The sequence below is a fragment of the Gobius niger genome, assembly GCF_951799975.1.
Source record: "Gobius niger genome assembly, chromosome: 22".
Taxonomy (NCBI): Eukaryota; Metazoa; Chordata; class Actinopteri; order Gobiiformes; family Gobiidae; genus Gobius; species Gobius niger.
Genome location: NC_136873.1, coordinates 12,138,750 through 12,161,401, shown reverse-complemented (window position 1 = coordinate 12,161,401; position 22,652 = coordinate 12,138,750). Strand labels below are relative to the sequence as shown.

At 44.2% G+C, this 22,652-nt stretch overlaps 1 protein-coding gene across 4 annotated transcripts in view; it reads right to left on the bottom strand.

The window, feature by feature from the left end:
- Positions 1-22,652, bottom strand: part of flna (filamin A, alpha (actin binding protein 280)) — a 99,232-nt gene that overhangs the window by 38,643 nt on the left and 37,937 nt on the right. For all 4 annotated transcript variants that reach the window (XM_079580842.1, XM_079580841.1, XM_079580839.1 and 1 more), the window contains exons 4-24: positions 19,809-19,956; positions 19,581-19,699; positions 18,094-18,171; positions 17,817-17,979; positions 15,471-15,671; positions 13,338-13,475; positions 12,093-12,219; positions 10,944-11,080; positions 10,678-10,874; positions 9,346-9,459; positions 9,078-9,221; positions 8,056-8,179; positions 7,811-7,971; positions 7,636-7,726; positions 5,141-5,310; positions 4,929-5,046; positions 3,388-3,500; positions 2,228-2,377; positions 1,834-2,152; positions 581-754; positions 290-452 (exon numbers count right to left, since the gene is read on the bottom strand). In XM_079580842.1, the coding sequence (XP_079436968.1) occupies positions 290-452; positions 581-754; positions 1,834-2,152; positions 2,228-2,377; positions 3,388-3,500; positions 4,929-5,046; positions 5,141-5,310; positions 7,636-7,726; positions 7,811-7,971; positions 8,056-8,179; positions 9,078-9,221; positions 9,346-9,459; positions 10,678-10,874; positions 10,944-11,080; positions 12,093-12,219; positions 13,338-13,475; positions 15,471-15,671; positions 17,817-17,979; positions 18,094-18,171; positions 19,581-19,699; positions 19,809-19,956 (3,149 nt within the window). The remainder of the gene's footprint in view (positions 1-289; positions 453-580; positions 755-1,833; positions 2,153-2,227; positions 2,378-3,387; positions 3,501-4,928; positions 5,047-5,140; positions 5,311-7,635; positions 7,727-7,810; positions 7,972-8,055; positions 8,180-9,077; positions 9,222-9,345; positions 9,460-10,677; positions 10,875-10,943; positions 11,081-12,092; positions 12,220-13,337; positions 13,476-15,470; positions 15,672-17,816; positions 17,980-18,093; positions 18,172-19,580; positions 19,700-19,808; positions 19,957-22,652) is intronic.

Genomic DNA, 22,652 nt, shown 5'->3' with positions numbered 1-22,652 from the left:
CTGTGCTCTTCCAGAATGGACTCGCAACGTGGCCACAGCTGCTTGAAACTACGTAGACCTCTCGGAGACCATGTGGAGTCTCCGCTGAAATCGAACCGTTTCTTTTCACTGAGACAACCCCAGGGGACGTCATGGAGACTCCCGTGACCAGGCTCTCGTCTCCAGGCCGGTGAGGTTGGGCCCTTTGGTTGAGTGCGATCAGTCCGAGTTGGGGAGACTTTGGAGAGAGTCTCTAAATGCTTCTGGATCCCGCTCTCAATAATAAACCTGCAACGAACACGAGTCTCACCGCGTCTCCACCGTGAACTTGTTGGGCTTGTTGGTGATTCCTCCTTTCAGCCCCGGCCCGTGGACTCGAACCCGTGACGGATCGCAGCCCTCGGTCACGGCGACCCTGAAGGGGCTCTGGGGGACCGGGGAGCCGTCGTAGCAAACCTCCACGCTGTGAGGGCCTGGGGGAGACACGGGGGAACACGAGGTCAACAAACATCGAAAAACACAGGACTGTCAGTCACAATGGAGCTGCCGTGGTAACTACGGTAACGGCGAGTCTTTTCCGATCGCGTGCCGGGGCTCTCACCCTCCTCGAAGGGCGTGTACTCCACGCCGTAGGTGCCGTCGCCGCGGTCGGTCACGGTGCCCTCGCTGCGGGTGCCGGACGGGTCGCTGATGACCGCCTTGATGTGGTCCCCCCCGCTCTGCGTCAGCGCTCGGGCGTCCACCGTGAAGTCTGTGGTGGCCTCGCGGTACACGCCTGCGGCCACAGAAACGTGCAGGGGTTAGAGAGTGTGATGTAGTTTAGATTTTTATCAAATAATGAAAAGAAAAAGACAAAATGTTCGGATTTGAAGAGACAAAAATCAGGCTTAACCCCTTAACACCCACCGGAACTGAGCGCATTTTCTCCAGTTTGGCTCAACAAAGATTCTTGGAAAAAAGCATCAAAATAGAGACAAATCGAGAAGAAAATGACGATGAAAACGCAACAAAAAAGGGGCAAAAATGTGATGAAAAAGAGTCAAAAAATTGATTAAAAAGAGGCAACAATTTGATGAAAAAGAGGCAAAAATTTGAAGAAAAATAGGCAAAAATTTGAAGAAAAAGAGGCAAAAATGTGATGAAAAAGAGGCAAAATTTTGATGAAAAAGTGGCAAAAATTTGATGAAAAATAGGCAAAAATTTGAAGAAAAAGAGGCAAAAATTTGATGAAAAAGAGGCAAAAATTTGATGAAAAATAGGCAAAAATTTGAAGAAAAAGAGGCAAAAATTTGAAGAAAAAGAGGCAAAAATGTGATGAAAAAGAGATAAAAATGTTACAAAAAAAAGACAAAAAGTGATGAAAAAGTCACAAAAATGTGACGAAAAAGAGATGAAAAGAGAAAAAAGCGATCCATTTACATCAGTTGCCTAGGTCTTCGCTTTCAAATGAGGCACTGGCCTATAGGCTGTAAGCTCCAGTCAAAAAGCTTTCTTTGCCTCAGGTGCTCTGTGGAGCTGATACCATAGACTTGCACTAGCCTAGCACTAGCCTAGCGCCACGAAACTCTTCAAATATAAGAACTGCATGAAATACAAAAAAAAATATCTCCAGAAATCAGCAACACTCTGACATAGGGCCTCATTTCCTAGTTATCCAAACATCCTGAAACATCCCTTTAAGCTCGTGCGTGACGGCACTTCGGACCAAAGTAACACCAGGTCTGAGCTCATTCTACACATTAGGACATGGCTGGAACATGTAGGGGGAGGGAAAACACTTAATTTTAACATTTTTAAACTCCGTACAGTCCCTTTAATGCCCCCTAGCTAAAGTCGTCAGAAACCGTCCCGCACCTTTGCCCTCCACGCCGGGCCCGAACACTCGCACTCCGCTGGCGTCCACGGCGGGCTCCACCGTGAGGCGGGCGGGGAAGTTGGGCACGTCCTGGCCGCCGTAGCGGATGGTGAGCGTGTAGGCGCCCGGGTACAGCGGGATGTAGGTGATGGTGTACGTCCCGTCGCCGTTGTCCTGGATGTGGACCTCGGCCTCGGTGCCGCTGTCGGAGATGATCTCGATGGTCAGCTCGGCCGGCCCCGCGTTGGTGCAGTCCACCACGAACTCCCCCGTCTCGCCCACTTTGGCGCGCTCCAGACCCGGCCCTGAGCAGCGCACCTGGGGGAGGGAGGGGGGCGGGGTTAATCCTGTGGAGTTACTTTAAACGCGTCTCTGCAGAGCTGTGACTCGCACCTTGGAGGGGTCGGTGGCGGGGTACGCCGTGGGGGTGAAGGGGGAGCCGGGGATCGGGAGCCCGTCGTAGGTGAGCTCCACCTGGTACGGCCCCGTCTCCCGAGGGATGAACTTGACGTGAGCCGTCTCCGCGCTCAGACCCGGCTCCACCTGAAACACGAGGGGAGGAGCTGGGTTTAGGGCCGAACGTTTCACCCCGAGAGCGACTCGTGGAACTATGGGCCTGAAGCGGAGCTCGGCCTGGAGAGTTAGATACATCATACACTGCAAAAAGTGGATTCTAAGCAAGTAAAAAATGTCTTACTTTAAGAAACAAGTTCTTATTTTTTCCCTAAAAAGTAATAATGTTTTGCCGCAAAGTTTTCTTGAGAAAAAAATTCTTATTTTAGGAAATAAAATCTAGCCATTTCTTGTTCAGATAAATTTGCTAAAAACATGATAATTTTTCTTTCTTCACTTTTTGAATCTTCTTCAGTTTTAGACAAAGAATATTTTTTCTTACTTTAGGAAAAACTAAGAACAACAACTCTTAATGTAAGAACTGATTCTCACAGAGAGAAAATACATTCTATTCTTTAAAGTGGGCGGCTCGGTGGCACAGCGGTTAGAGCCCACAGCTCAAAGGTCCTGGGTTCGATTCCCACCAGGACGAGGCCTTTCTGTGTGGAGCATGTTCTCCCCGTGTCTACCACTAAAACATGTACAATAGGTGAATCCTCCAGCAGGTGATTCTGACCATCAGCCTGGCTCCACATCATGGAGGCGGGTCCCGGGGTGAGGGCAATATGTTCCTTAAATATTAGTATTTATTAAGAACATTTTGCTCAAAAATGTGTATAATTTAGAACATTTTCCTTAAATCAAGCAACATTTAAGTAAAACACCCACAATTTTTCACTAAATAAGAATGTTTTCCTTAAATTATTCCATTTTCTGAGGACGTTTTGCTTAATTCTAGCTTTTTATTTGCTTAAATTTAGTGTTTCTTTCTTGTTTTATGATGAGAAAAATATTCTAGAAATACGAATTCTTAGCAAGAAAAAAATGCTGACCCCATTGGCAGATTTTGATTTTTTTCCTTGTTTTTAGTAGGGTATACTTTTTGCAGTGTACCTATAGAAAATGGCTCGAGTGTGCAGATTCTGAAAGTGGTCCCGTACCTTGCTGGCGATCGGTTTCCCCGACGGCCCCGTGATCTTCGCCGCCACTTTGCCCTGACCTCCTGCTCCTTTGGACTTCACCGTCACATCCTTGTCCTTCCCCACAGTCATCTCTGAAAACACAGTCAATAATCAACCTTATAAAAGTGATAAATCCATGTTGTCGTCCCCACAGCTCAGTCAGTGTTAAAGAGCCGCCTCAGGAAACAGATTAAATGAAGACAGTTTGTGCTTTTCTTTAGTAGAAACTTAAGCCGTACCCGTGTTTTGTTGTATGAAACAAAAAATTGTGGGAATGTGTGTGTATATATATATGTGTAGAAACTTATATGTGTGTAATATCTGCTTATACAGGAGGTTGCAAAATTCACTGACATTAAGAATTTTATTATCTTATTATTTTATTTTATTTATTTGTATTTTACACTATTGATTTACCCATTTGTTTATTTGTTTTGCCGCCGTTTTCTCCGTCTTTGTTTCTGTTTTTCTGTTTATTGCCAAGAAAAAAAAAAAAATGAAAATAAATAGTTTAAAAAAAAAGCTACTGTAGCTTTATGAAACAGCTGTGGAGATAAAATAACACTTAAGGGAAATATGGATTTTTTTAAACTATTTTTATTATTATTTTTAAGATGATTTTTATTGGATGTTTTTTTATTTATTTTTTCTCCTTAAATGTTTGTTTGGACACTATGTTGTTGTTGGACACTGTACACTAGGGGGCGACATGCGCTTTTGTTTGGCCTGCACTCCACCAATAACTTTAAAAGAAGAAGAAAAACAGCTGTTGGTGATGTCACTTCCCCTTCCCCTGGGTAAGGACGGTCGAATGGGCAAATGCACTGCAAAAAGTATTTAACCAGATCAGTATAAACATCTCAATTTGAGCATAATAATCCAAATTTTAGTTGTTTTGACTAGTTAAGAAGTTGTTGGGCATTTGTCCTGGATTATTTCACTTGTTCTGAGATGTTTCTGACTCGTTTCGATACATTTCGTCCTTATTTCAGGTCATTTTCTTTGCCAATGGGGAAAGAAAATTGGTCTTATCTCATTGGCAATTTTACTTTCTTATTTCAAGCGAGATTTACCCTAGAACTGGTCTGAAATGTCCTCAAACAAGCAAAGCAAACTCGGTCCGATCAGGAAAAGTGTCTAAATGAGTGAAAACCGCTCAAAACAAGAAACATTTCCTCAATTCAAGTCATTTAAGACAATGCTTGATATTGACTTTTTGTAGTGTGCTGCTGAAGCTCTAGTTCCCTAACTGCATAGATCTAACAGTCGACCCCATGAAAGGTTAAGGAGTTGCTAGTGTTAGAGGCTATAATTTGATGGTTTCAGACGCAGCCTCAGAGAAGGGCAGAAGATCAGACCAGCGGGAGAAAACTCCATGGAGGGATGAAACAGAACTCCTTCTCTGGGCCAGGTTTAGTTCCCGCCAAAGATTCGACGGCTCTTTGACCAATCAGAGGAGAGTCTGAAAACATCACGTAAACATCAGCATGCACTCGAGAGGTCTTCGAACATGAACGTACTGTCTCCGAGCCCCGTCACGTTGACTTTGCTGAGGTCCAGCGAAGGCGCCACCGCCACGTTGAACGGACTCTTGGGGACGTTGTCTCCTCCGTACGTCACGGCGACACCGAGCGGGCCCTGCAGGGGGGGGGGGGGGGGGGGAGACACACCGGGTCATGAACGAGCCCCCTGAACCTGCCGCCTTTCACCCCCGGGGGGCGGCGTTTCTCACCTGGTGCACCGGCGTGTACTTGACCGTGTGCGTGTTGTCGTGGTTGTTGATGATCTCGAAGTCCTTCACCACTTCTCCCTTGATGGGGCCGCTGAAGTTGCAGTCCAGGTTGGCCTTCCCGGCTCCTTTGGTGTTCACCGTGAAGTGTGTGGGTTTGTTCAGCTCCACGCCTGGAACAACGGAGAGGAAGAGGGTTATAAAGAGAATAAAGGCCTATTCATACTCCACAAGAAGCGAGAACTTTGTTCTCGCACCCAGAGCTGCGAGAACAAAATGACGTCATTTTGTTCTCGCAGCTCCTGTTCGGCAGCTCTGGCCGACACTTCGGCCCAGCAGAACTTTGTTCGGCAAGGCTGCGAGAACTCTGGCTGTGATTGGCTTGATTTTTAGTGGGCGGAGTTATTTTGGCGGAAGCGGGAAGCGAGAATCCAATGTTTACGTCCTAACACCGGTGCGGAAACATGGATACATGGATAGTTTTGCGGCACCGCTCGCTGCAGTAAAATACTTCGCTGAAGGATTACAAGGACACGCACATGTAAAGAAGTCCTGGGGAGAAACACGCAGACGTTTTGGGCGAGGACGAAGAGGAAACAGCAGAGCCTGGCGCTGCCTGCGTGAAAGAAGCGAGTGATAAAGAAAAAAAGTGGTTCAGGCTTGTGGACGGAGGGAGACCAAGCTTGTACATCATAGACCCTTTCATCAAACACCGGGAAACGTCACCAACATGTTCAGTGAAGGTTCTTGGATGGACAAAACCCGTACTGAGAACTACACAGACGTCAAACAACATGGTTTTACCGAGTGACACGGAGGTGAGCTTTCAACGTTAACGTTTTCTAACATAATAAACCAGCGGGAGATGTGGCTAAACATGAAGTCAATCTTCAAAATGTTTGCAATATCGTGACTGATACATTTTATAATAGTTTGAAGTCAAATAGCTCGTTTTATTTCGGCCATTCCTTGTTTGTTTTGGATGCGGAAAAAGGGGGCGTGGCAGTTCGGCAGAAACACGTCTTGTGGAGTATGAAATGTCAGAGCCCAGACGAACTTTGTTCTCGTTCTTTTTGCCTCAAGAACAAGAACAAAGTTCTCGCGTCTTGTGGAGTATGAATAGGCCTTAAAGATCATTTAAAGAAGACAATACTGACATTTAAGACTCTGCACAGCTGGTCTGAGCAGAGAAGGTGGAGATAATAAAGTGGAGGGAATGGGTGTGGTTTATGCCCATGTTTGGGCTTTGAAAAGCTCCGGTGCTCATTTTCAGTATTTTTTCTCTCCAGACGTCAATAAATGATCCGCAGTGAGTCTAAAAAAGGCTGAACTCATGAGCAGCTTCAGCGCAGATGCAGATGTTTTCTTAAAGCGAAGCAAAGCTATGACTTACTAACACTTTAGTCGTTATTAAAGATGGCCGAGCCGCGGTCTGAGCCAGTACTAAACCAGGACTTACAGTAAACTGGATAAAAATCAGGACAAAACCAGGACGTGTTCCGTTGTGGCAAAGGGTTTCGTAAAGCAGCCGTCCAGACTGGGTTGAAATACTGAAGTTTCTTGCTGTTCACTGGGGCCTGTTTGCTTTTTTTCTAAGTCCAGGAGTTATTTCACTTTTTAAGCTGTTTTACATGAAGCTAATTCAGGCTCAATGGTTTATCGTCACTATAGAAACAGCTGCAGTGGAGTGACATAGAATGTGATTTAACGGTTGCCAGACTAATGGTGCGTTCCTGGCAACTGGTAAATTTCCCACCTCCCACTTGGAAAAAGGCCTTGGAGCCGCTGGTGATTACAACTTGTAAACTCAGGCTGCGTCCGAAACGAGCAGATTGGTAAGAGCTCTTACGCCAAACCGGATGTGCGTCAGCGTCCGCCATGACAAGAAGCCTCCGAATTGGTCTGTCAGTTAGGAAGTAGTTAGGAAAAGGAGCCTTGATGCTAACTATCATGGCCACTTTAGCATAGGGACCTCTGGTGCTAATTAACCAGTGATTAGGAGCTATGTGCCATCCCATAAGCCACTGCACCAAAATCCCCCCAACCCTCGAGTGATTCATGCGCAACTACTGTTGATTGACAGGAGCACATTTAATAATACAAATAATAATAATAATAATAAAAAATTAAGATTCTGCACAAGCCAAACTTTATAAAAGTAAATAAACCTTTCGACCTTCATAACAGTGTACGAAGTTTATGTTGTGTGTGTTCAGTTGGCAAATGGCCGTATAATAAGCGATAATGTATAGAACGCTGGTCATTATCGGGGAAAAAAGCACCTACAGGGCGAACCGGTCTTGTTTCGCCCTGAAGGTGCTTTTTTCCCCGATAATGACCAGCGTTCTATACATTATCCCTTACTTAACGGACACCCTCCAGCCAATCAGAATGGAGTATTCACCCAGACCAACTCTTTCTAAATGACTCCCGAAGAGACTTTTTAAGCCCCTCCACAAAGGGACGCCCCTGGACGACTGAGAGCGTGTTGTCCTCACCGCTGCGGCTCAGCCCCGGCCCGTCCGCCTTCACTTTAGAGGCGTCGTGAGAGGGATCCACCTTGATCCTGATGGGCGTCATGGGAATGGCCTGAAAAACACAGCAGGGTTTTTTTTTAGGACGGTCGTCGCGGTAACGCTCCGGAACCTGAACGCGCCGGGGGCGGAGACTGACCTGGTCGGCGAACAGCACCATGATGGTGTAGCTGCCGGCGCCGGGGGGGGTGTACTTCACGGTGAACGTGTCGTTGTCGTTCCTGATGATGTCGAAGTCGATGTCGGCCTCAGCCGGGCCCACCACGCCGGGGGCGCACTTGATCCCGATGCTGATGTCCCCTGCAAACGCCAGGAACTTTAGCAAACCGTGTTCATGAAGAGAAAGTGCAGTGTAATCGGAGTGTCAGTGATAATGGTCAGTACCTTGTCCGGCCTCTGCACAGTCCACAGTGAAGTACGTGGGCTCGAACGCCTTCAGTCCGGTCTTGGACACTCCGGGCCCAGAAACCTTCACTTTGTTGGGGTGACACCCGGCTCCGATGTTCATCTGACGGAGGAGATCACACGTTAGCTTCACCGTCCAGTCTCCATTTCTCGAGCCTCATAGTGCGAGTCATGAGGAGCAAAGGCCGGGCTGAGGACTTGTGTGTCTAAAGACCTTCACCTTCACATTCTGTATCTTCTAATGCAGGGGAGGAGGGCCGATTTTCATAATCGCCAAAACACCAAGGGCCGAACCTCAACATTGTCGCCTAAAGTAAAGAACTTTGTCTGCAAATGCCAAAGTTTTACATCAGTGGTTCCCAAGTCGGGACCCAACGTTACCCTTGGAAGGCCGGCCCAAATAACCCAAATAAAACCTTAATATGTCATCTGTTGTACAAAATAGTGCGTTTTTCCACACAAGTTTTGAACAAGCAGTAGGATATGCCTTTAAATCTGAAATTCCATGCAGTTTCAGATGGAACATGTTGAAAAAAAGTTTCCTATAGACTCGCGACCCACTGAAAAAGGTTCTGCGACCCACCAGTTGAGATTCACTGTTCTACTGCAGGACCAAGTGGGATATTCTGCCAGGGCATTTTTTGAATACTGACACTATTTCTTGCATTTTTAGAGTACTGTAAAAGGAATTTGATGTCTTATTTGCATAATACTGTTTCTCAAAATCATCTTGAGGGCCTTCCTCTCCCGTCAGTTCAGTGGGTAAACAAAGAGCCGTACGCCTCAGGACCTGTCCGTGCTTACAGAGCTCCTCTGATCCTTGAGCCACAGCGAACACCATGACTTGACCTAAGGTGTTTCTGCAAGATTGGGCCACTCTTGTACCCTTGTAAAAATAATAATAATCTGGACACACCCCGAGTCACGGCTGCTCAGAAACCTGTCCCTACGTGAGCTGAGTTTGGAGTCTCGCGCTCCGTGCCGGCGTTCGCGTGGCTCACCCTGAAGGGGCTGTCGGGGATGTTGACTCCGCCCCACGACACCATGACCGTGTGTTTGATGGGCTTCCGGGGCGTGTAGGAGCAGGTGTACGTGCCGTTCCCATTGTCCTTCACCTGGACCTCCACGGGGTTTCCCTCGCCGTCCTGCGAAACACAAGACCAGACGCTTTGTTCACGTCACCGGAGAGAAGTTCACCCAGGAAAGGTCACATCACAGCTGCTTCACTGAAACAATAAGCCATGTCCACCTGAAGACGCTTTAACCCACCTGAGCGATGATCTTGAGCGGGGCCTTTCCGCCCTGTTTGGCGTCGACTGTGAACTCTGTGGGTTTTCCAACAGCCAGACCGCTGCTCTGCAGGCCGGGCCCGTGAGCCTTCACCTGCAACGGGACAAACGCCATTACATTAACGTTACAACAGAATAATCTGACATTTCTGTTCAGAGGGGTGGGTGATGTGACGTTGAAAGTAAATCCAGGGATAAAAAAGGAATAGGCCACTGTTTTTACATACTGAGATATGTTCTTACTCTAGCTTTGACGGCGTTAGCATTTAGCTTCTCCTCCTCTGTAGCTCCAAACCAGGTGAAGAGAAGCTACTGTGTAATAATACCAGGAGTAGTTCGAAATCCGCACAGTAAAGTGAAGATCTCCTGGTATTATTACGCCTTACAATATAGTTCCCCCTTTTATCCGCTTAAAAAATCCACATTGTTTAATTTTGTGTATTTATACTTTGTTGTGTAACTCTTCATGTAACCTTAACCTCTTACCATCCGCCTAAACCAAATGCCTTCTGTCCTCTTTGGCTATAGGCCTGTGTAACGCCTAATTTGAAAGCTAAGACCCACAAAACGGATCTTTTTCCTCGCGTTGTGTCACCTTTTTTCACCTTTTTGTTGATTTTTGTCACATTTTTGTTTAATTTGTCATTTTTTTGACAAATTCAACAAAAATTCAATAAAAAAAATATTTTTTTATTGAATTTTTGTCACATTTTTGTCTAATTTTTGTCACATTTTTGTTGAATATATTGTTGATTTTTTTGTCACGTTTTGGTTGAATTTTTGTCACATTTTGTTTAATTTTTGTTTAATTTTTGTTTAATTTTTGTCATTTTTTGTTTAATTTTTGTCACATTTTTGTTGAATTTTTGTCACTTTTTGGTTGAATTTTTGTTTAATTTTTGTTTAATTTTTGTTTAATTTTTGTTTAATTTTTGTTTAAATTTTGTTTAAATTTTTGTCACATTTTTGTTGCGTTTACATCCTTGTTTTCTTCTCACTTTTTGTGGCCGTTTTGGTGCTTTTTTCCCCAAGAAGCTTTCTGATTAGGGTAAAGCCGAACTGGAGAAAACGGGATCCGTTCAGGTGGGAGTTAAGAGGTTAAATAGTGAAAACGTGGAAGAGCCTGGTCGCTTCTCTCTTCACCTGGTTTGGAGCTACAGAGGAGACGAGGCTAAATGCTAACGCCGCCTGTGCTAACGTGACTGAGGACACGCGTGAAGACCAGACACGTACACATGAACTCGTCTAAGCTCAGGTAAGAACATATCTCAGTGTGTAAAAACGGTGGCCTGTTCCTCGAAGAGCGACGTGCCTTGTCCGGGTAGAAGTCCTTGCCGGACGGGTTGACGACCTCCGCCATGAAGGGCGAGTGCTGGATGTCCTCGTTGTTGCAGAGCACGTGCACGGCGTATTCTCCCGCCTCCATGGGCCAGTACCGCACGTCGCAGGAGCCGTCGCCTTTGTCGTCGCACTCGATCTTGGCCTGGGACGGGCCCTCCACGGAGAAACCTGCAGGAGACGGGCGGGGTTTAGGGTTCAGCTGTGGCCACGCCGCGGTTTAAACGTGGCGTCCCTTACCCAGAGTTCCCACGTTGTCGCCGACGGCCTCCACCACGAAGTCTGCGGATTTCCCCACGATGCCGCTCTCCAGCCCGGGGCCCCAGGCGCGCACCTTCTGCTGCCCCGCCTCCGCGCCGATCTTCACCTCGATCGGACTGAGCACAAGTCACAGGGTCAAAGTGTCGCTCCGATACAAGTGACAGCTGCTCAGTCACAGCACCACAGCGCCACCTACTGTACTGGAGTTTACATCACAGCCATTGATTCTTTATCTATTCTCAGGCTGTATAATATGTGCCTGCTTCTTGTAGATTTATATATATACCGTAAATGCTCTAATACAGGCCGGGGCCTTTATTTACTCAAGGGCATCAGGACCAGGCCTTTATTGGAACCAGGCCACAATCAGAGACAGGCCTTTATTTCTATTTGAGCAAAACGACCAGGAAAATGAAGAAAAACGAGATTTGTGTCCATTTGCACCTAAAATATTAGGTTCATTTATTAATGAACATTTCAAACCCTCTCCCAGCGGCTGGAACATTGACGCCTTTTATTTTGTCGGGACAACAGGAAGTGTTTCGTTGCTGTTAGCGGAGCTTTGACGTCAGTGTCACTGCAGGTTTCTGTTTCGTTTTTACCGCGGACCGGATTATTTGTTGTTATCTTGTGTAAAAGGCGAGTTTAGACGGAGCGTTTGTGTTTGTGATCGATCATGAGACTGACCCGAGAGAAGACGAGACGCTCGCGCTGATGGGAGGAGTTATTTTGAGGCGTGGGACTGACCTGCACACGGAGCAGCTGGACGTGCTTTGAAGACGCAATGGAGACTTTATTAAAACCCTGGAGGGTCACACAACATTTATTGCCCTGTTTCCACAAATATGGTCACAGGAGGTTTGAAAAGTGGCTAAATCTGTGTCAAAGTTACGCTCGGATCAGCTCCTCCGCAGCGTCCCCCCTCGGCCCGGGTTCAGTTTGTTACTTCCTGCACGTGAGTTTTCATTTACACCAGTATGAGACTAATTCCTAACATGGGGAATATTTCTACCGCTATAGTTTCTAATAAAAGACCCGGCCTCTGTCAGAGACCCGGCCGCTAATGGAATACAGGCCAGTATTAGAGAATGTAAGGTAAATAGATTTAAGGTCTGGTCTGGGCAGTACCTGCGGGGGATGTGCTGCCCTCCCCAGGTGATGGTGATGATGTAATTTCCTGGTGTCGAAGGAAAATACTCAAATCCATAAACTCCGTCTCCCAGGTCCTTCCTCTTACACGGCTCCTCCAGACCCTCTGCACACACAGACAAAAGCCTTTGAGCACATTTATATCAGCCAACATTTGCTTTACTCATGGCTTTATTTTGTGACATATTAGTTACACAGACTTGCTCAGAGTGGATTTTGGATCTGGTTTAGCTTTGTATCGAGTGGAGTCTTATGGAGCCACTAAAGTGCAGATGTTGTTAAAGAATGAAAACGGCGCTAAAGTTTAGTCCCTTTGTCGTCTTTAGCCGCTGCCGTCTCCCACACAGGAAATGACCATATTTGGATCACAGCGTCATCTCGGTCGCAGCCTTTCGTGCTACACGTGGATACCAAACATGTCAGTGTGGGAAAGACCAGGGAGCGACACATGTTGGAGTCACTTTATCAAAACTGTTCCGAAACTTTTTCCAATTTTTTTCAAAACTGTTTACATTTTTTATAGACTTTTCACATTTTTTAAAAACTTTTCCCAAAAATGTAAAAACTTTTTCTAATTTTTTTCAAAACTTTTTCCAATTTTTTTTCAAAACTGTTTTTAATTTTTTTAGACTTTTCCCATTTTTTTTAAAAACCTTTTCTCAAAAATGTAGAAACTTTTTCTATTTTTCTTTAAACTTTTTCAAAAAAAATTCAAAACTGTTTTCAATTTTTTTAATAGACTTTTCCCATTTTTTTCAAACTTTCCCAAAAATTTAAAAACTTTTCTATTTTTTTAAAAACATTTTCCATTTTTTTCACCATTTTTTAGAAAAACAGATTTTGTTACTTTTTTTTTTTTTACTTTTTACTTTTGTCAAAATGTTTTAAAAACTTTTCCCCAAATTTTTAAAAAACTTTTTTCTTAATTTTTAAAACTTTCCCAAACTGTCTCCCACAAAGGAAATGACCATATTTGGATACGATGGAGAGATGGAGAAAGGTCGTTGTAGAGCCATGTTGTAGTTACTTCCTGGAAATCTATAAAACGTCATGAAAAAAAATCATGACTTGTCTTTTTTTTTTTTATCTGACTTTAAATCTAAGATGTTATGGGAGAAAACACGCTCATAAATACATATCGATGTTTCCACCGGCAGAGTCTTAATGACATTTAAACCCGGTCGAGTCCTGGCCGTCGGCCCCGGCCCCGTCATCAGCACTTACTGGGTCCTTTGATGGAGACTTTGAGTTCTCCGGTTCCGGCTCCTTTGGTGTAGACTTTGAAATCCGCCGTCTCTTTGACCCGAAGGCCTTTGGGCTGCAGCCCGCGGCCCTTGGCCCGGCACAGGCTCGGGTTACAGGCTGCCAGGGGGAAAACAACAGCGTCACAAACGAGGACTTTGGAGCAAAGACATGTGTACAGTTTAAAAGAAAACTAATTGGATGAGTTTTAGAGCAGAATTTATTTATTTTTTTTTTTTAAAGGAAAAGGATCAGAGCTTAGTTGGTGAATGCTAACAACCAAAGATGTTGTTAGCATTTGGCCTCTCCCAGTGTATTCCTATGGCTCCAAAACGTGGGTGAAATTAGAAGCTCTTCCACGGGCACAAAGACCAGACAGGTACACATCAACTCGTCTAAGTTCAGGTAAGAACATATCTCAGTATGGAAGAACTGTGGCCTGTTCCTTTGAAAATAATGATGTAGCTCAATTATATTTAAAGAAATTTTGATTTAATGACCTGCAGAAAACCTGCTACAATCACAACTAAGGACAAAACATCGACTTTACTCTTTACTCTGTCGAAAAGGAGTTGAAATCCCACAGTTTTTATCTACAAAAATAAATAAATCGTGAATCGTTACTCTATTGGCCTGTTTCCTTATCGACCTGCGACATTTAAAACTAGCCAGAGTGATGTTATCGGCCGTTATTATCGGTTCCTCCAAAGGGGAACTCTGTCCTCATGACGTCACATGGGTTAGGCCACAGCACACATGCACACACACACACACACACAGAGAGCGAGCGAAAAAATACCGCAGAGAGATCCCAGGAAACCGGAAACTGAGGAGGAAGGAGGAGGAGGAGGAGGCTCCAGAGAGAAAAGAGACACGTCCAGGTTCTATCAGAGAGAACAGAGGAGGACAGAAGAGAGGACAGAGAGGACAGAGGAGACAGAAGAGGAGACAGCAGAGAGGACAGTGGTTTACAAATGTTTCATCCAAAAGAAAGTCTCTGGAATGATCCTTTAAGTAGAAAGACTTTGCAACCCTCTGGTCTGTAACTGTTATAAATGTAAATATAAAAGTCTCTGCCTGTCCCTGTACAGAAATGTCCCTTTAACCCCTTAACTCCCACCTGAACCGAGCACATTTTCTCCAGTTTGGCTTTACCCCAGTCCAAAAGCTTCCGGAAAAAAAGGTGTGAAAATAGAGACAGAACTGAGATGAAAACAATGATGAAGATGTGGCTAAAAAGTGAGAAAAAATTTACGAAAAAATGCCGAAAAAATGACAAGAAATTGATTTAAAAACGACAAAAAATTTGACAAAAATTTGACCAAAAAAAAAAGAAAAACGACAAAAAACATTTTTTTAAATGACAAAAAATGACAAAAACAATATTTAAAAAAACGACAAAATATGTGACAAAAAATGTGACAAAAAATGTGACAAAAAATGTGACAAAGACAAAAAAATGACAGAAAAATGTGACAAAAAATGGATTAAAAAAATGACAAAAAATATGACAAAAAATGTGACAAAAATTTGACCCAAAAAAAAAGAAAAACTTTTTTTTTTTAAATGACAAAAAATGACAAAAAAAATATTTAAAAAAACGACAAAAATGTGACAAAAAAAAAATGTGACAAAAAATTGCAAAAAAATGATTAAAAATTGACAAAAAATTGACAAAAATGTGACAAAAAATGTATTAAAAAAAGACAAAATATGTGACAAAAAAGACAAAAAATGTGACAAAAATGTGACAAAAAATGTGACAAAAAATGTGACAAAAAAGACAAAAAATGACAGAAAAATGTGACAAAAAATTGATTAAAAAATGACAAAAATGTGACAAAAATATGACAAAAAATGTGACAAAAAAATGACAAAAAATGACAAAAAATGTATTAAAAAAAATGACAAAAAGTTACTAAATGAGTTGAATACCCCCCCAAATAAAGATGGAAAAAAATCTGATGACGTGAGGAAAAAGATCCATTTAGATGAGTTTTGTAGATCTGAAATGAGCTGCTACACTGGCCTACAGGATTTGGGTGAAGCTAAACTGGAGAAAATGCTCATGGTTCAGGCGGGAGTTAAGAGGTTAAACCCCCGGCCTGCACTGACCTTCTCCCACGTTGACGGTGAAGGGGCTCTTGCTGATCTGGCCCCCGGCGAAGGTGATGTAGAGCGTGTGCGCCCCCTCCATGGTGGGCTTGTAGGTGCATCTGTAGCTGCTGTTGCCCTTGTCCTCGATGGTGCAGACCACGGTGTTCTTCTTCCCCGCAGGATCCATGATGACCACCTCCGCCTCGCCCACGCCGGCGCCTGAGGAGGACGCGGGGACAGAGGAGTTACAGGGCGAGTTAAAGGGCGTGTGCACTTTAAACGGCCTTTAAAGGGGAGGATCGTGTTAAAGGCAGGTTAGTGCCGGGCGTTATTGACAAAAATGATCGAGAAAGTACCCAAAAAATACTATGATGAAGCGATATTTTTACAAACAATGTGCTGTAAACATCTGCATTTAGATTTTGTCGCTCAAAAAGATAATCCTGAACACACTTGTCCCCTCCTCCGCTTTTTCCCATTTTCAATGACATCCATTTTACACTTTTTCTCCAATCATTTTCACCCTTGAAGCACTTTTCAACTTCTTTCAAACTTCTTTCCATTTTTCACCCAATATTCAATTTTTTATTTTTATTTTCTAACACGTTTAAACATTTTCCCCACACATTGAGTGCCAAAAACAAAGACTAATTTTAGCTTTTTTTTAAATTATTATTATTACTACGAAGCTAGACTCTCTAAAACACCTTATGTGTGATTTTGGGAGCTCTGTGATGAACAGAACTGAAATAAATGACAATCAAAAACTTTTGAAAAATCTGGACATATATTATTGCGTTTTTCTTTTTCTTTTTGTCAGGGGGGCGTGGTGTTACTTAGCAAACAGCTGTAAACCCCACACTTCTCTCTCTTCCCATGGAAACATGGAAACAGTTGAGATTTTAAGGCGAGACACTGCAGGTGAACAGGGGAAAAAAATAAATGTCGAGATGTCAATTTGAAACTTTTGCTGAACATCACAGATATAAATATGAGAAAAAAATGTATTGCACTTTTTCTGTCATTTTATGTTTTCACATAAAGATAAGGCATTTTGAGCTTTAAAATGGCCAAAATTGCCTATATTTTGGGCAACGAAATCAAAATAATGAGCCAGATTAAAATGTTATGGTTTTATTTTATTGACATATTAGTAACTAAGATTTTTTCAGAGGGATTTTGGATGTTTTGTTTAGTTTTTCAATAAACTAATCATCAGTGAAAAAATCTGTAAAAACTCAAATTCCGCTTCCGTTTTTTTTGTTTCAAAGCTGAATAAATCAGGTTTGGAATTAGATATTAAAAAATCCCTCTGAAAAAACCTTCAAAACATTGTTAGGTCTCAGCCTGTAAAGTTTGGAGTCTGTGGGAGCTTCTATAAGGGCTCAGGCTCTGCCCGAGTGCGGCTTCTCTCATTCAGAGAAAACCAGCCCTGAAGTTTTGTAGCGAGTGCGCATGCTCGGCCCGTTCTTCCACTTTTCCGCTCCAGCGTCTCGTAGGAGGAAAAACACCATATTTGGGTGAAAGCGTCATCACGGGGCCCCTTAGCAGGACACGTGGATGTCAAATCTGTCAATATTTATGAATGAAAACCCGCGGGAAAGACGGCCTTTCTACTTCCGGGTCGCCCCCACCTCGCAGACAAAACATCATCAAATAAACATCATCATTTTTATATCTGACATGAAAACTAAGATGTAAAGGGAGGAAAATAGATACAAATCTCCACTTCGAAAAATCAATACTTTCACCTAAAGTGTCTCGCCTTAACATTTCTCTGAGTTTTTAAATGGTTAAAGTCGGTCCAAGGAACGACTGAGAACCAGGCTGTTTAAATGCGCACACGATCGATAACACGCGGTGTTTCAAAATGTGTCAACAATGAAAATTGACTTGAAACTTAGATATTTAGGCATTTGCCTCTTCTCATAACGTTAGTGCCCGTCCACAGAGGAGAGAGGAGGAGAGAGGAGTTCATCAGAAAGGAGAGTGTTGCATAAAATCCTGTTCTCTCCGAATCTAGAAAATAATCAGTGATTTTGATCAAAACTAGCCTCTGTTTAGCTTAGGATTTTTTCAGGAATCAAGGCACCTACGGAGAGCATAGAGTCTCTTCTTTCAAACGAGCCGTAGCATGTGTCCATAGTTGTAACAAAGAATACGCTGTGGCGCAAATATCATGAAAAATTGTCCCCAAATCCCTAAAACAGCGAAGCCTCACTCAATGTGTTAATCCCCCCCCATTTTTCCATATTTCTTAACAATGGAGACAAACTTCATATTGTGCATTTTCATATCGTCCAAATCAGACCCAGGAGTCCGGCTAAACCCAGTCCCGGACCGGAGCGTGAGTGCGAGGTTCACCTGCTGTGTAGACGTCGAAGTAGGTGGACTTGTTGGCGATGTTCCCCGACGCCTCGAGCCCGGGGCCCTGAGCCGTGGCTTTGCTGGAGTCGCCCTGGGCCATCCCGATCTCCACCTCGAACGGGCTCTTGGAGATGTGCTGCCCGGCGAACAGCACCGTCACCTGCACAACGCAAGAGCAGAGGCGTGGGGAATGGAACCGGAGACCACCGAGCAGACCTCGACCCCCAGCGCTCTAGAGTCTGATGACGAGGTGGACGGACGGACGGACACTGACCTTGTGCATGCCGGTGACTTTGGGCGTGTAGACCACAGAGTAGGTCCGGTTCTTGTCGTTGTTGGCCGTGACTTTAGCCTGAAAAACATGGACTTTTAGCCTGAAACACATGGACTTTTAGCCTGAAACATATGGACTTTTAGCCTGAAACGCATGGACTTTTAGCCTGAAACACATGGACTTTTAGCCTGAAACACATGGACCTTTAGCCTGAAACACATGGACTTTTAGCCTAAAAAAACACATGGACTTTTAGCCTGAAACACATGGACTTTTAGTCTGAAAAACACGGACTTTTAGCCTGAAACACATGGACTTTTAGCCTGGACTTTTAGCCTGAAACATATGGACTTTTAGCCTGAAACGCATGGACTTTTAGCCTGAAACATATGGACTTTTAGCCTGAAACACATGGACTTTTAGCCTGAAACACATGGACTTTTAGCCTGAAACACATGGACCTTTAGCCTGAAACACATGGGGCCAGATCTTGTGGCGGCGCACGGGGCGGCGCAGGCTCTTGGCGAATTATTTTCCGAGTGGCGGCGCTATCTGTGCCATTCGCCTTCGCCACCTGTGAGGGGGCGTCACAAGAGGAGGCGACTGCACTGATGGAAACACGGCTGACATTCACTTCCTCGTTTACATTGCGCTGGCTTGCGTTCTTTCTTAAGCCTTAGGCTCTCACAGGTCAAACTAAAAACTTTATTTACCCCATCGTGAGCTAAACGATGTTCACGTCTCGAGAGAAAAAGAGCTACAGCGTCCGCTGTGGCGCGGATCGGCCCGCGCTTGGCGTGAACGCGAAGCAAAACAAAAGCACATGTTCACCCCCCACTCCCCCACAACCACTCTCCTGGACGCGGAGTTGATCTGGTTGGAGGAAAATGTGTGTGTCTCAACCCACTTAAATGCGCCAAGTCTGGAGTGGCAAGATCACAAAGTGCGCTCCGACTGAGCGCAAAATGTCACGCTATCGTCTCCGTTTTGATGCACAAGATCGGGCCCATAGACTTTTAGCCTGAAACACATGGACTTTTAGCCTGAAACACATGGACTTTTAGTCTGAAAAACACGGACTTTTAGCCTGAAACACATGGACTTCTAGGCTGGACTTTTAGCCTGAAACACATGGACTTTTAGCCTGAAACACATGGACTTTTAGCCTGGACTTTTAGCCTGAAAAACACATGGACTTTTAGCCTGAAACACATGGACTTTTAGCCTGAAACACATGGACTTTTAGCCTGAAACACATGGACTTTTAGCCTGAAACACATGGACTTTTAGCCTGAAACACATGGACTTTTAGCCTGAAACACATGGACTTTTAGCCTGAAAAACATGGACTTTTAGCCTGAAAAAACACAGACTTTTAGCCTGAAACACACATGGACTTTTAGCCTGAAACACATGGACTTTTAGCCTGAAACAAATGGACTTTTAGCCTGAAAAACATGGACTTTTAGCCTGAAACAGTTCCTCACCTCCTCCCTGTGTCCTGCGGGATCCTCCACATAGACCAGCACCTCCCCCATCCCGGCGCTGATGGTCTCCACCGTGAACGTGGCCTTCTTCATCACGACGTTCCCGATCGGCTCGATACCTGAAGAACACGCAGCGGGAGAAGATGAGAAGATGGATGGACATCTGAGGAGCAGGTCTGCGCTTCCTCCATGAAGGAGAGAGAATATCTGACTGAGCCTCAGACTGACCTGGTCCGTACGCTCGCGCCTTCTTCGGGTTGAGCTTGGGTCTCAGGGGAGCGCCCGGCTTCAGTTTGGATTTGGGGAACTGCGACAGGTACGTCATGACCGAGTGCTCGTCCACGTTCGGGTCCACGATCTCCTCCGGGGTGATGACCTGCAACGACAGAGCGGGTCAACCAAACATTCATTCATCGGCTACAACAGAGCGCGAAGAGCGGGTAAACCAAACACGCGTTCTCACAGGTAACAGCCGCCGTTTGTCGTCTCAAAAGGAACAGAAACATGAAATACTGAGTTTTCTCCGAGTTGTGTTGCTCAGATGTTCCTCTTGGACTGCCCTACTCACATCGAGCTGCCGGGGTGAGCACGGATCAGTGGTGTTATCATAGGAGTGACCAGAGCCGGTGCTGGTCTGTCTGGGGCCCAACGCAAAAGCCCAGTTCGTATCCCAAAGCGAATCGACAAAGAACAAACCCATTTACGGTCATAAACAGTCACACTGTGGAACCGAATGACCTCGATTCAGGCCGTGTCCCTCTGGTCCCTGATGATTTAAAGTGGACACACCATACATAATCAACTTTACTGAGGCTTAAACCATGTTTTAACGTCGTTTCCTCGTCAAAGACAGACCTGGAGCAGTACTTCACAACATTCACACAGTTTTGAGCTCATCCTCGGACAAAGCTGCTAAGTTTCTTCTTCTACAGCATCAGCGCCTCGTTTTGTAAGGCTTCCTGATTACACTCACGTCATTGTTCGACCCAGAAACTGTCCTCCACATTTTTTAACATGATCGACTCTGAGCCGTTCTGTGCTCGCAGTGTTTATCACACACTACTGGAGCTGCTTGTTTACGGTATATAGGAATCATTTATTTCATTTCATTCTCACAGAGACATATTTTCAAATCATAAAATGTCAAAGCTGAAGCTCCAGAATAAGGTTATATATACACTAATGATCAGTGAGTAAGTTTGGTTTGTCTTAAAATAGCCAATTTGGTGTGATGTTTTGTAATGACTAGATACAGACGACCCCTCCTGGAGCCGCCACCTTAACGTGGTGGAAGGTTTGAGCCCGAATGATCCTGGAGCTCTGTTATCGGGGGCTTCGTGCCCCTGGTAGAGTCTCCCAGGGCAAACAGGTCCTATAGGTGACGGGTCAGACAAAGAGCGGTTCAGAAGCCCCTTATGCGAGACCAGCCTTAGACCCACCTTCTGTGGACCCACCACCTGCAGGGGGCGCCATAGGGGCTGGTACAATGTGACCCCACGACCCGGCAACGGACAAGTGGAAGAAACTGGATGGATGGGATATAGACTAGATTTTGTGAGTATTGTCGTCCATTCCTTTGCTGTTGTTTCTTTATTTTGCAGTTGTTTCATAAAGGGATAGATGCCATTTTATACTCACTACTGCCACCTCAGGTCATATGTGTAACTGCACCTTCTATATTAAGCATGTGCAATTTTTACAGGATTTTACAGGCAGTCTAGACTCAGAGTCCCTTTAATTATCGTTCTGTTACCTTTGCACTATGTTCCTGTGTTTCCGATTTGTTTCTGATTTACCTTTGCACTATTGTTCTTTGTTTTGATTGTTAAATGAAAATTGTATAGTTTTTTATTTGGGGGCAGGCGCTTATAAGCCTTTGACTAACTGCTCAAATAAATAAAGGTTTCTAAGTCTATTTTTGCGGAGTGAGTGAGTGCCATCCGAGAGCCTGTCGCCATAACAACGTGTTGATCAACAAGCGAAACAACACATTTGACTGAGATAGGATGAAACTGACGTAGAGGAAAAACGGATCAGAGAATGACTTATTTAACCTCTTAACGCCCGCCTGAACCGAGAGGATCTTTTTACTCACGTCAGATTTTTTTTCCATTCTTTTTTTTGTTGGGTTTTCAACTCATTTTTGTAACTTTTTTGTCATTTTTTGTCATTTTTTTGGTAAATTTTTTGTCTTTTTTGTCACTTTTTTGTAATTTTTTTGTCAAATTTTTATCCATTATTGACATTTTTTTTGTCACATTTTTGTCCATTTTTTCATCAATTTTTTATCTTTTTTTTTTCTTTCTTTTTGTCTTTTTGTGTCACATTTTTGTCACATTTTTGTAATTTTTTTGTCAAATTTTTATGTCAAATTTTTATCACATTTATCAATTTTTTCGTCATTTTTTTTGTAAATTTTTTATCCATTTTTTGTCTTTTTTGGTCACATTTTTGTAATGTTTTGTCAATTTTTTATACATTTTTTGTAATTTTTTTCCGTCACATTTTGTCACATTATTGTCATTTTTTTAGTCCATTTTTTTGACAATTTCTTGTGACATTTTTGTGACATTTTTGCCACTTTTTCATACATTTTTCGTCACTTTTTTGTCAATGTTTTCTCACTTTTTTGTCACATTTCCATCATTGTTTTCGTCTCAGTTTCCAGAAGCTTTTGGACTGGGGTAAAGCCAAACTGGAGGAAATGTGCTCGGTTCAGGTGGGAGTTAAGGAGTTAAATGTTCACTCTGTGCATCTCATTTCCATTAATTTCTCTGCCCCCACAGCCCCCCCACCCTCGTCCCTAAAAGGAAAAGTATCGCCTGTACCGAGAAGCACCACTTCGCTGAACTGGGGCGGACGTTTGTTATCGTTACCGCCGCCGCCGCAGAGTCAAACAGAGCCGCGCCGTGATTGACTTCAAAACCACATCTCGATTCGGAAAAAGCACCTGGGATTCTTCACACGCGACGCTCGTCTCGCAGCGGCACGAGCCAGTCAGAAAGAGAGAGACGGGCAGGAAGCTGGAGACCACAGAGCAGCGAGCTGGCACGCCACGCTGAGCCACGCTGC